Below are 14,248 nucleotides of genomic sequence, written 5' to 3' on the forward strand. Positions count from 1 at the left end.
CACACTGTGTCAAGCCTCTACCATTAACATCTACCAGCATCTTCACCAATTGTCTGTTAAGTCTCATTAATCAGCTCTCCATGTTGAATTCATGGTCTTTTTTGTTCCCTGTTCTCCCTACTGAGTTCCTCGTGGAGGCTCCGAGTCCATCGGTCAACAGATCTCAGGATTGGCTACCCTCATTGGTTGATCTCCCTTCAAAATCAGACCACATGCAGTCTATTGCAGCTTTCATCTCCTTTTGGCCAGCCATTCTTGTGGCCCTCCATGGTGACCTCCATCTTTTCTAGGCTGACTATCATTTCCGCAGTACAACAATCGAACAATTCAATTTCATTCAGTCCCACTTCTGACACCAGTTGTCATGAGTTACTGACTGAACACAGAGTTCATATTGATAATGGAATTATTAGCTTTCATGCAGACTGATATTCCTCAACTGTTTTGTGTGTGAATTCACTGCCACAGAAACATGTTTCAAAAGCCACTGCATAGCAATGAACACCTCTTGTGACATTTCTCTGACTCTGAAATTCTTAGTTTTACACATCATGTCACGTTATTGCATTATACTATTTACATTGTTATATAGAAATGTGTTGAAGCAATTCTAAATTGGTAAATTATGAACCTGCTACACAGAGAAGCAGATACCTTTTTCAGTCACTGTTAATGAACAACCAATATTGAGAAAACCAGAGATGAACATATACTTTTCACATTATTTTTCACAACAATTTTCAACAGTGTTAGTCACATCACTGTTTTCTAGGTTAGTCAAGAAATGACCTCCTCTCAATGCAGCAGCTTCATTCATAAATAAACACTTTGTATGTAGTCAAAATTCTGTATTAGAATTCAAGCTACATAGCAGAGTGACCATTTCAATGGAAATATTATTGTTTTATAATTAGAAGAAGAATTTATTGAGTTGTACATGTACATCATATACATATTTTGGACAAATATCTGAGAACACAAAATGTGTTCATTATAACATTTTATTTTTGGCAATGCTGCTATTCGGGGTAATGTAGAACTAACATGGGTAAGTTAAGCAGTCTGAAGAAGCCCAACAAAAACACATGAGCAATACTGCAGACCTCAAATCTTTTTAACACCAAATCAATGCAATCCAATCAGCAAAGCAGCACTAGTGTTTATCTCGTTTCCTTCCATCTTCTATTAATCTCTGGATGATATATGAGTTTAAAAAGTTATATTCCTTCGTGTCACTACAACATCTGGAATTATATAAAAAGTAAAGTTGTCTCTGTGTTTAATTAGGCACTGTGCTATGAAGGCATATGGGGGAGTGGATGTACAGATCCACATTTTCTTGACCTCAGCACTAGATGGAGGTGAGTGGTCACCTTCACGCCCTTGATGCTTTACCCTCAGGGAAAGAATCCCTGGTACCCTTTGAATAGGAGTCTGGGTGGACTCCAGAGCTGGTCTGGACGATGTGGAATTATATAAAAAACATGTGAATTTAACTTACTGTCCATAACAGTTGCGCTGGAGCACGGAAAAAACATGTGAATTTAACTTACTGTCCATAACAGTTGCGCTGGAGCACGTTTCAGTTAGCCCATAACCTTGGATCACTTTGACACACAAACAAATCTTAATAAGCTCATGAGTATCTGGGGACAGTGGGGCACCACCACTTAGGACCAGCCTCAGTCTTCCGCCCATCAGCTGCCTTGTCTGACCAAATATAACCCTAAAAATGATACACAAGTTACTTGATTAGTTAATAACTTATTTTTCACTTTTTTAAACACCTCTACAACATAGGTGTCAAGGTTTAATACTGCCCTACATGGAAAGGAACAATGAAAAGTATTTCTTTATTTATTTGTAGTTTATTTAATGATACTGACAGTAACTTACACTATATAGCACCATATGGATTATTGGAAATAATGAACTGGAAGAACATGTATGAAACTGGTCATGGTCTAGCTTATTGTACTATCCTGGAATATGGCTGAAAGGACAGAGAAAACCACAAAAAAACTTCAGCACCTAGTCACTGTCCTGCCTGAGATTCGAACACAGCACACCCTAATTAAAAGTACTCTGGCTCAGGATAGGGACCAGTAACAGAATTTTGTTAACACTGGGAATTTCTTGTGTGGCTGAACAACTGTTGACTTCTCAAGGACTCAGCTCCATGGAGCTAGCATTACACAACAGCTACAAGTAACATGTATATTCTAAACAAAGAAATAATGAATCATAATTTATTCCAAATGCCTATGTCGCTTCTTTGAAACTTACTAGACTTCTTTGAATCTATTACAACTTGCTAATGGACAAATAGGGGTTCCAATTATTCATATTCAAATTTTCAAATGCATATAACAGCAGAAATATTGGAACTAACTAAATAGGCCAGGATTTGTTGAGAAACTTTTACAGATCCAAAGGAACTGAAAATTTACCAAATCAATTATAGTTTTTCAAATAGTTTTATTTACATGTATCAGTTAATAGGTGTGTTGAATCAAGAGCCAATACTCAGTATTTAATGATATTAATGTCTGTAAAATTACTGCAACAATTTCAAACATTCAAATACAGTTTCAAAGTTCAGTCATGTACATGCATGCAAGTTATCTAAGGAGGTCCCTAGGACTCAAACCACAATATCTTAACTCCTGGAAATTCAAATCCTCTGCACAAATTTAAATCACCCATACGCCATGCTTAGGCTTCAGGCAAACATATATTGAAATACGAGAAATCCAGAATGACTTTTTAAAATCTACCTCAGTGTTGCAATATATAATGAAATCCTGTTAGTGTTCTGCATTTAGTGAATATTTTTTCTGGTCCCAGTCAAAGCCTAATGCACTGCTTTCTGTAGTTGGTTCATTTGAAGTCAGTAAATAACCTGCATTTAAGACAAGACATTTACAGCATTCCAGAACACACACCTCGATTTAGTGCCAATGTGAACAAAATAACCAAAATTCGCATTTTCTGTTACAAATTTAGTATTATTCACTATGTAACTGTATACCTCGTGTGTGTTGTGTGTGTGGGCGTGCGTGCAGGTAGGTGGGTAGGTGGGTGGGGGTGTGCGCATGCACGCACACACATGCTGAAACCACTTACCTATATATTTAAAGAAATTATTTTATCTTGTGAGACATGCAGTTTCTTGATGTAATTTTGTGCGAGCACATTTGGTGAAACACTGGAGAAGTAATTCCCCAGAGATTCAATAAATAGGGATTTCACTACAGATGTATCAATTTAAATTATTCAGATAAGTTTCAGTTCATATTGTTAAACTATCTCTATCAACTACACAAGATGGTTAAAACCAACTAAAAAGAAAGAAAAAGAAAAAGCATAGTTCTTGCTGAAGCTAAGAATGACCATATTGGTCAGCTAAGATTCAAAGTCCAGTTTTTGAAAACCTACATTAACCTATGACTACACACTAGTTACTATGCGGAGAAAGACATCCATCAATGTTACAATAATACTGCTTTACAGCTTTTGCTGAAAATATATTTGCAATGTGGAAGAACAAAATATACCTGTTCATAAGTGGAGTGTCAAATCCTCTCTTTGTCCATGCACATTTATATTTGTATGCAAAGTTGAACAATGCTTGTGTGAAGTCACTTCCTCTGGATACTTTATCATGTACACCCTTAGATATCCGATCCAGAATTAACTGAAAAAAGTGTTTACAATAACTTATATTAAAAAATTACTTATCCACGCTACAATACAATATAATATCTTGTTCTACCTTGTCCTACCTCATCAACCTGTCACGTTAAGTTTTTTTTTTTGCATAAATGTGATTTGATAAATTGTTAATTCTTTAAAATAGTATAATTTTTTTCATAATCTCATACTGTAACCTGCAGTCCTCAAAAACTCCATTTTTGATGTTGACAATCTCTTTTCATATGCATTTCTAATTCATAACTTTCACATCCATAAGCCACAAGGGCCTTGCCAAAGCTCTGTAATTGTTGAATGTTTGTGCAATAATGAAGTTCTGAATATCTGATTTATTGCTCCAGTTGCTTGTATATACTTTCAGATTTTTCTCATCTTCCTGTGACATAATGCAGCTCAAATAGTTCAACATACAGGCTCATTCCAATATTTCATTACACAAATTTTGCTCCTGATAGTATCTTTACCAACACAAAGCCACGACTTTATCTTCTGACTGATAATAACACCAAATCTAAGGCAATTATCTGTAATTATTTACTGTGTGCTGCACTCAAACTTTGGTTTGACTATAATTATCTGACTGTCTGCAGAGTTCTATTCTATCTAGATATCTTGATTGTTTGTAATCATGTGCAGTTGAAAGTAGAGTATTTATTCACATGATTTATGGACCCCTACATGTAAATAGCCAATTACAGTGGCAGCGTGATCTAAAGCATGAAATGCCTTTGCTTGCTCGAACACTGGGATCATGGATTCAAATCCCACTCAAGGCATTGATGTCTGTTTGCGTTTATTCTATGTTTCTGTGAGGTAGTGGCCTTGCAATGGCTGATCCCCATCCAAGAATTCCTACCAACTCTCTAGGATTAAGATACTGAAGTGAAACAAATGTTTCACAGATGCCCCATGCTCCAAGTGGGAGCACTAGGAACAACAGGCGGAGGGGGAAGGGGAAGAGGAGGAGATATGCAGATAAGAAATTTCTGGAAAATGTTAAATACTGTGGTTAAATCTATGTAATTGCAAGTAATTAATCATGTAATTCACGCTTTAAATACTGCCTACTCCCAAAATGTGCATATTGTCATGTGACAACAGACGGGTTTTTGATAACTGGATTTATTGGACAGTTTTACAGCTCGACATTACACTTTACAGATCACTCTCACACAAAGAGTAGTTCCCAGTCATGTTGCTTGGTAGCAGCTTCAAACAGCAGATTTTCCTCTACTTCCGGGTTCAAATCCTTCCAGGGTGGTGTCCACCTCACACTATCCTCATACTATTCCCACTGGCTTCAGCTGGTAGCTCCCTGGCTGAACTGAACTTGGCTCCAACTGCCAACCTCCAACTTCAGCTCTCAATTTTCAACTGTCTCCTGAGTTGGTCAGTCAGTTAAACTGCAGCTGGCCTTCATAACAGTCACGCCTGTCTTCAGTCTCCTCCAGAGCCATGACCAAGATTTTTATTCCCTCCTAGATGTGTGTTTTGAAATGGGGCCTCCTCCTCTTCAATGAAGGAGGGGTCAGTCTTTCTGTGTAGGCACTGCATTTGTTGCATCATAGTTTCAGCATGAGTATACATATGCTGCCATCGCTTCCAGGTCATTATGAATTCTGTGCATCCTTTGTCACTGCACAATATTAAATAACATTTATACAAGGTATGCTGAGGTTTCCTGTCAATGAAGGCTTATGCAGCAGGTTATGACTTAACTTATGCAACTACTCTGAAACTGCAGTCAGCCAGCTGCCCTGAAGTTTAAGCCTCTTATACTTCCTATGCCTGGCTTCTTGTCCAATACCACGTACATTTGAGACTTGTCAAAAATTCTAATTCTGACAATTTAAAAAAGTAGGCTAGAGTGTCATGTTTTGTCAAAAGCCTTTTCTATATTATATCTCAGCATCCTGTTGCACTCTACACGATAAATGATACACACTCCGTCCCAAGTGCAAACAATATATATTATATGTCTTTGATCTTGTTCTCTTCTACACTACATGTTTCTATATCAAAGAACGCAGCAGCTGTCGACTTACTGTTGTTGAAATTTAGGGTGATGTGATCTGCCAGCTCAAAAGCCAAATTGACTTGCATTTAGTAGTCTCTTTCTTCAGTGAGTTTTTGGATTCTTAAAATCTGCTTCTCAAATAGTTTGCCGACAGTGGACAAGAGGCTGCTGAACAGATGTAAATTTGAGGGAAATTTTGGACCTTTGCTGGGTTTCAGCAGAGTTGTGATTTTTGCCTCCTCCCAAGGTGCCAGGAAGTGACCAAGCCAAAGGCAATGATTGAATAAATGTACTAAATGCATAAGAGGTGTTCTTAGAATATGCAGGAGACATTCATTTGGGGTTCCATCAATTCCTTTCCTAATTTCAAGGACTGTATTCCTTTTCAGACGTCACAGGGTCAGAAACTACTGCAGGGATATCTTCATCAGCAGCAGCCAGGAGAGCTTCGACTTGAGGCCCCATATGATGTCTGTGGTCACAGTTGCACAAGTCATGCACTCTGAACTGGTTTTCTTAGCAATCTGTGATTATGTTGGTTTTATCGATTGGATAAAATATGGGGCCTAAGGGACCATGAATTGCTGATGGTGCCTTTGGTCCACACCTTTTTGAGAGGGATTTTGCTTGAGGTGTGACTTCAGTTTGCCAACTCTGTTTACCATATTTCACGTGCTCTTTTCCAGACTATTCTCCTGATATTTCGAATGACCCAATTTACTGCTGTTCTACATGCTGGATCCCTGGTTTCTTGCCATAATTTCCTGAGCTTTCTTTTATGCTTTAATAAACAATCTACGCCAGGTAGTCCATATTTCTGGTCTAAAATTGAGGTTTTAGTCTATTTTGGTCTATATGCTGTATGCTGAGGCTATAGAGGCTGCAAAGTCACATGCTACTCTATCAACTTCATTAGAAGAGTGAATTTGGATATTTGAAGATACAAGTTCAGATGCAAACCTTTGAAACAGCTCCCAGTCAGTTTTTTTCAACTGGATCTAAAGCTTCCCTCATTCTAACAGGGTCCAGAATGCTGAACATTCTACCCATTCTGGGGTCCCCTTATATACTGCTTCCCACAGTTCCTCTACTGTTACATGCATACCTGTTGCTGTGAGAACATGGCAGAGACTGCATGGAAAACACCAAGTCATGTGTGGTTACCATGCTGTTCCCTAGCAATAGATGTTTCTTCTGGCTCCACAATTCCTTCTTTGAGTGAATATGCCACAATATTATGTCTGAACAGATAATGTATAGGCCTCCAAAGTACCCTACACTGTTTTTAGACTTACTCATATCATGAAATATAGACACAGGGACCTGGTGACATCTGTAGGCAGGTCACAAGATGTTCAAGTGAAATAGTGATGGACAGAAACCAATGGACAGATTGGGGATCATTCTCCATGTTAAGAAACAAGGTAGCAGATCTGAAGTTGGAGTGATGACTGCTCAATTGATTCCACCATCCTATCATCTAGCACACCAATAATGATGAGACACTGCAATGACTGACTGATATGTGTAAGTAACTTTCAATCATTCCCCACATTGAACCTGATGATGAAGGCAGAGCAAGTCCATGAGATGTTTAACTCAAGTTTGATGTGGCTTATTGCATAAGAAGATTGTAGTCCTGTCCTTTAACATTTACACTCTTCTACCAGAAATCAAAATATGTAACCTGCACTGCAATCTCTGAGGCCACTTGACCCTTAGTTCCACCACTCAAATTACAGTTAATCCATGAAGAAAGATACAAAATCACGTTGTGTGAGACCGGGGGAATACAGTGGGAGGAAAAGCTGATTACAAGATTAAATTTTATATTTATTAACTGCAAAAACTTAAAAAAATTTATAAGAAGGCAGTCTTTTGAAGGGTCCTGAATCCAAGGGCTACTCATTGTCACCAGAGAAGAGACTCCGCTCATATCCCAGGATGACTTCAAAGTACAACATATTAACTCATTAATTGCCAAAACCAACGTCAGTTTACTGTAGAAGCTGTTATTTAGTCAGCTCTAAGTAGAATTCCTATCTCAGGTTACTCAATTCAATTTTGCTCATTTAATGTTCAATTTCAGTGATCCCAACACCATAATCTCAATGTTACAATACATCCACTGACAATTATTTTCAGTTTAGTATTCAGATTTGCTGGTCCTAAAAGAAACCTTAAATGAGGGTTTCACTGTATTTATCCCATGCACCAAAATAAACAAATATATATATAATCATGTATTACTTACGGGCACTGCAGTGAGACATGTCGGTCGGAGAACAGATGCATCTCCTTTAGTTCCCCTTTTAATCTTGCTTGAACTATCGATCATGGTCAGAGGAGTTGAGTACCCAATGGAAACCCCACAGAGTAGGCATACAGATTCTGAAATGCAAGTCAAACAATTTTTAGTTTAGTTGTTAAGGAAAAATATACTTTTTGGTAAGTCTGTCTTTTCCCAACTGATCTGAAACCCAGCTCTGGCATCATTATGAAGGGGCCAGTGTCCCTACAAACAATGGACAGGGATCCAATTCACTGAAGCCAAGGTACTATGCTGCTAAGATGAAATGAGGTTGTGATCACAGGTTCACTAAAGGTGCCCTCAGGGCACAAGGCAGCATTCTGTTGTATTTATGCCTTCCATTCATATAGGGCTCTGCACGTGGTAATTTTTAGACCCTTGTTAACCAAGGGACTGAAATGGAAACTCAAATACTTTATGAAGAACTAATCACTTTCCTTTGATATGATACGGACTGTATAGGAAACAAAAAAATTGGGGTGGGGAATGCAGACACATAGATAGCAAGGCTATTTCATAAGCCTCCTTTTATTTTTTTCAAAATAAGAAAAGTAGGCTAAAAAAGGATAAAAAGTCCAAAGCAATCTGAAGGAACTGCTAAAAAGATACCTATACAGAAGAAAGGAGGCTAGCAGATCCTGCACACCACCAAAGGGAAATGGCAATACCAAAAAACTTACAGATGGTGAGGAGATATCACAGGCAAAGACTGATCAGTCATAAGAAATCTGCCAGCAGAAACATGAAGCACCTTCCCCAAGGGGTCCAGTAATTCTGGATGGCATATCACTATAGGGATCTATGAAGAAGGCTCAGAACTGCAAATCAGGTCCTCCTGAGGATCTTTCCCCTTCATTTGAAGATGAAAGCCAAGTCACAGGCAGAAATTTACACATTCACCCACAATAAACAGTGGAAGCCCTACATGTCCACATGGTTTGGGTGAACCCTGCATCTTTCCAAGCAGACTTGACAGCTTGCAGAAAGGTCAGTCAATTTCACTTCACTCTTCTCTTTCAAAGAGGTACCTAAACAAATACTTGAATGCTGTGATGTACAACAGTCATGGCCAAATCTGTAATGCACTTTCCTTTCTTCACAAGGAACACTTCATTAAGTATTATTTAAACACTGAAATGAAAGTCATCAGTGGAGGACAGCACCCAAATTACAAACAGCCAAACATGTGTACAAAAATTTACCAGCTACCTTTCAACCATTAAAAAACAAGATAAAGTCAAAGAATTGGTCAGACACTTTTACGCAAACTCTGGCATCTACAGAACCAATCAAGTGTGTTTAGATAACCTTGAAAAACTGTTTTCATGACACAGGTCTTACCTGCTAGAAGTTCAAATACATGTGCCAGTGGCAAGTATCCCATGAACACATCATCATTGTAAATATACACAGCATCTGAATAGGCTTTCAGAGTGCTTATCATGTTTTTGTGTGTGAGGACCACACCTTTGGGAACCCCTGTAGATCCACTTGTATACATGATGATGGCTGTATCATCAGGGGAAGGTGGAGCTTCCGCTGAAACAAAACTTGCAAGTTAATCCAAAGAATTAGACACTTAAAATGTCTACTGTACTGTTAAAATAATGTAACATTTAGACCCCCCAGTGTTGAAGCTGCTGGCCTGGGTTTTTAAATGCTCTTAAATGTCTGAAATACAGTGTTTCAAAAAAATAAACTGTATTTATTGCAATTTTAAAGTTATACGCTCCAAATTAAAACTGGATTGTTCAGAATTGATCTATTTAACTATACACAGAGTTTTGAAATAGACTATACACACACACACACACACACATACATTTTATGTTTCTTTCTGAAAAATGTTTCATTATTTTCACGTGTTCACGTCAGTGTGGTTTTATATTTAGGTCTGAAAAGTGCCAGAAACTTTTGATTGCAGCTACACATCGCAGTACATGCAATTATCAGTACATACAGTCAGTACATCGCATAGCAAGCTGCATTTTAATTTAGGTATAATTTGTTCAATATGTATTTTCCAAGACAGTGTACTGTCTACATGTATTCCAAGGAATTTTGTATCAAGTACTTTACAGATTAATTTGTTGGCATAACTGATGTCCAGATCAATTTGGTGGTTGTTTTTAGTTGTGAATGATATGTAATGGGTTTTATCAAAATTTAATGAGAGTAAATTGGCTTCGAACCATCTGTTTAAGGCTTCAAATACAATATTTATGTCATTTTTAAAGTTTTCAAATTTAGAGTTCTTAAATATTATACTAGTGTCATCTGCATATAGAATTGGTTTAGATTTATTGTTGATGGTTTTAGATAGATCATTTATGTAGAGAAGAAAAAGTAAGGGACCTAAAATTGATCCTTGTGGAACACCGTGCTTTATAATTCCCCAGTTTGAAAATGCATTATGACTGGAGTTTTTATTATTTATTTCAACTCTTTGATACCTGTTTTTGAGGTATGATTTGATCCATTCATTAGCTTTGCCAGTTATTCCATAGAAATTTAATTTCGATAGTAAGATATCATGATTAACACAATCGAAAGCTTTTGCTAGATCACAGAAAATCCCTCCCACAATTAATCTGTCATTGAGAGCACTTAAAATATCGTTAGTTAGTTCATAGGTTGCTTTTTCTGTTGTTAGGTCTTTCCTAAATCCAAATTGCTCTTTGACTAATATGTTGTTAGAATTTAAGTGTTCAAGTAGTCTATTATACATAACTTTTTCAAAGACTTTTGAGAATGAAGTCAATATGGATATTGGTCTGTAATTAGAGATGCATTTTCTCTCTCCTTTTTTAAAAAGTGGTTTCATTACAGCATATTTTAAGCGTTGAGGAAAAGTACCTGATGATAAAGATTTATTACATAGATGATTCAAGGGTGAACTGATGTAAACAGAGCTTGCTTTAAGTAATTTGGTAGAGATTTCATCATATCCATGTGAATTTTTGGGCTTAAGGGATTTAATAATGTTTTCAATTTCCTTCCTTGTTGAGAATTTGAGATTGATATTTGGAAATGAATTGTTAAAGGCACGAGACAGATACCCAAGGTAAAGGTAGGAAAAAAAGTAAAGTTGTTCCTGCGTTTAATTAATTAAGCACTATGCCATGAAGGCATATGGGGGACCAGATGTATAGATCCATATATTCTTGACCTTGGCACTAGCTGGAAGTGAGTGGTTAGCTTCACGCCCCTGCCGCTTCAGCCCTGGGGAAAGAGCCCCTGGTACTACAGGCCACAGAGTTTGTTTTTTGTTTATGTGAGTCACTGTACCTTAACACTTCAGTCCACCAGCAGCTGTCACTGTAGAATTATTCACCTATGTTTTATGCAAGCTGTTGGCATGTGGCATATGGGTACTAATATTATGGGCGGTATCCGAGGACTCTCATGTAAAGTGGTCCCAAGTTATCAGAATTTTGAATGAACCATGTTAACGTGGTGAAGGATGAAGAGGTTGTGATACAGATGAATATGAATATTTTGCAGTTCTTCGTGATCATGACTGTGACAGATTCTCGTGTAAATACATATGTAATTCATGATCAAAAACTCAATACACAAACCCAAGCTGTTGTCTACCACTCTAGCAATCTCCAACATTCATACCAAAATATCACAACCCACAACTGGTTTACATCAAATGGACTGGTAAGTGTATTGAAGGAAAAGGGCCTAACTTACACTGGAACTTTGAAGAAAAATGTAAGAAAGAAATCTCCAGAACTTATGCTGCGCACAAATCGAAGTAAATATCAGAATTTCTGGTTTTACCACTGACAAAAATTTGGTTTCACATATTAACAAAAAGAACAGATTAGCCATCTTAATATCATTCATGCACCAGCAGTAGCCACGAAACCAGAAATAATCTTCATTAAAGTGTAAAACTTACATACCAGTTTTGAATAATTTCACATTAAGCTTCTGCACTAATAGGTGTCAAGATTAATTACACTCTGGTCCCTGTCATTCTATTTGCTACATACGACACTGTACGGAGCTAAGTTATTGTATTTCATTACTATCTCCTTTACTCTATGGTACATTAACAAACTTGGTCTCCTTTACAAAAGATACCCTTTCTTCTCTGGTACCTGTTCCTGTAACATTTCCATTGTTGTTTTCTTAAATTCTGGCATCCACTGTTTGGTTTCTTAACATGCATGGTGATGTTTCAGCCTCATGCCCAACCTCCAACCTGGAGGACTTGGGACTGCCTCTAATCTTCACCCAATCTTTCAATCTACTTAGTTTCTGTGACCCTACCAACTTATATCCACACTTGCTTTGCTCTCCTGATGATCATGACATGTGAACTTCCCCATGTGCCAGCAGCAGCCCAGATTCACACCATGTGAAAAAGTATTTCAAATAAAGCTACAGATTACAATATCAGGTGTCTTTTTTTTCTGGGGGAGGGGGGGAGGTGTACAATGAAAAATGCCTAGGGTGGATCTAGCCTCTAAGTTAGCAGTATTGAGGGAAGAGCTGTAACTTTTCTGAACATAAGAGTAGCAAACTCAGGAACTCACATATATCAGAGGATGCTCCATTCTTTACCACCTCTGAGAACGGGATGATATCGACACCATCCTTAAATCCAGAAATGTCAGTCTTTGCCAGCTGATCTTCCATATAAATAAGTTTCTTCACTCTTGGAGTATTCGGTAATATGTTCTTAAATTTGGGCAACAGGTCATGTGATGTAATAACTAACGATACTTCAGTTTCATTTATACCATGTGCTATTGCATCATCACCTAGTGTAGCATATATAGTTACCACTGTAAAGGAAACAAATACCATCAGTACTTTCATTAAACATACTTGTAAGCTCTTATGAACACAACAGGTATTCAGATTACAAATGAAGTTACTTAACCACTTGAGAGACTGGTAGCCTTTCAAGGACTCTGCTCCATGGAGTTATAACATATCTGGGCACTATGTTAAATCATGTGGTGTTGATTAACAGAACTATATAAATCTTTCCATCATACAATGTTCTGCAGCATTCACCAAGCGAGAAACCTGCTTGCAGATGACCAAGCCACTTAGTGAAGACGTCTGTGGATATTATTCTTGAGTAAACTGTCCACAGTATTATTAATTTATTCTTCTTGATCATTAACTACTAGTTTTTTCTTAATATGCATACTGGTTTGCCTTGTGTGCATAACAAGTGATACTAACTGGATTGCAAGGTATATGCCATATGCCGATTGGATGGCATGTGTACTGGGAAGAGAATGTGCAGTCTATGATGTAAAAATTTATAGTTATATTCAAGCACATCCCCATCATTTCATGCCAAACTAGATCTAGAAACCAATGATTCTACAAAATACAGGGCTCACCATCTGCACAAACACCCTTTGTTCCATGCACATTACTCAGTCTGACAAATGGAACTGTCCTTTAAATAATGAGGGACTATCTTACTCACCAGGAATGTTTTGTTTGAAACAACCATGGGCTGCAATAAGCCATTCAGCTCTAGTTTCAGCAAAAATTACTACATTGGCTCTGGAAGGTTGTCCAAGTAACCTCAGGCCACGGCCGAAACTTGCTGCAAGTCTCTCAACCTCTACAAATGTTTTCCATTTGTATTCACCCATCACATACTGCAAATATAACAAAATTAATGTGAGAAAAAGTGTATGAACTAATACTAAAACTTCTGAAACATACTAGAAACACATTAGGGAATCTTAATGTGCACCAAATTATATTCTTTTACTGATTATAACAGAAAAGTTGCCAATGTGCATTAAAAAGTATACCGTTCATTGAAACACTATGCCACAAGCTGAGAGATCATGGGTTCAATTCCCTATGAGGACACTGGATTTTTTAATTGACCTAATCCTTCCAGTTGCACCATGGCCCTGGGGTTAACTCAGCCTCTAACAGAGATGAATGCCAGGTATCTTCCTGGGGCGTAAATGGCAACCTCAACATTTCATAACCATATGGGACTCCACAGCCTGTTACAGGGAGAACTTTACCTTTTTTCTTTCTTCTTTTCTTTCTTTCTTTTTTTTTTTTTTTACATTATATCCATGCAAAAGGGAGCTGCTAGCCTAATTAAAATCTATTACAGTGTCTTTTTGAACCTGTACACCTTGATCTATTCTTTCTGATAGTAACAATGTCATGAATATTAATGGAATAAAATTGCCCTCAGG

General features: G+C 37.5%; 1 protein-coding gene across 5 annotated transcripts in view; it reads right to left on the reverse strand.

The window, feature by feature from the left end:
• LOC111868541 (long-chain-fatty-acid--CoA ligase 4) overlaps positions 1-14,248 on the reverse strand; it is a 70,636-nt gene that overhangs the window by 7,068 nt on the left and 49,320 nt on the right. For all 5 annotated transcript variants that reach the window (XM_023859265.2, XM_023859261.2, XM_023859263.1 and 2 more), the window contains 6 exons: positions 13,507-13,684; positions 12,593-12,844; positions 9,384-9,581; positions 7,986-8,122; positions 3,558-3,697; positions 1,554-1,726 (listed from right to left, as the gene is read on the reverse strand). In XM_023859265.2, coding sequence (XP_023715033.1) covers positions 1,554-1,726; positions 3,558-3,697; positions 7,986-8,122; positions 9,384-9,581; positions 12,593-12,844; positions 13,507-13,684 — 1,078 coding nt within the window. The remainder of the gene's footprint in view (positions 1-1,553; positions 1,727-3,557; positions 3,698-7,985; positions 8,123-9,383; positions 9,582-12,592; positions 12,845-13,506; positions 13,685-14,248) is intronic.

Source organism: Cryptotermes secundus, unplaced genomic scaffold, assembly GCF_002891405.2.
Source record: "Cryptotermes secundus unplaced genomic scaffold, Csec_1.0 scaffold330, whole genome shotgun sequence".
Lineage (NCBI taxonomy): Eukaryota > Metazoa > Arthropoda > Insecta > Blattodea > Kalotermitidae > Cryptotermes > Cryptotermes secundus.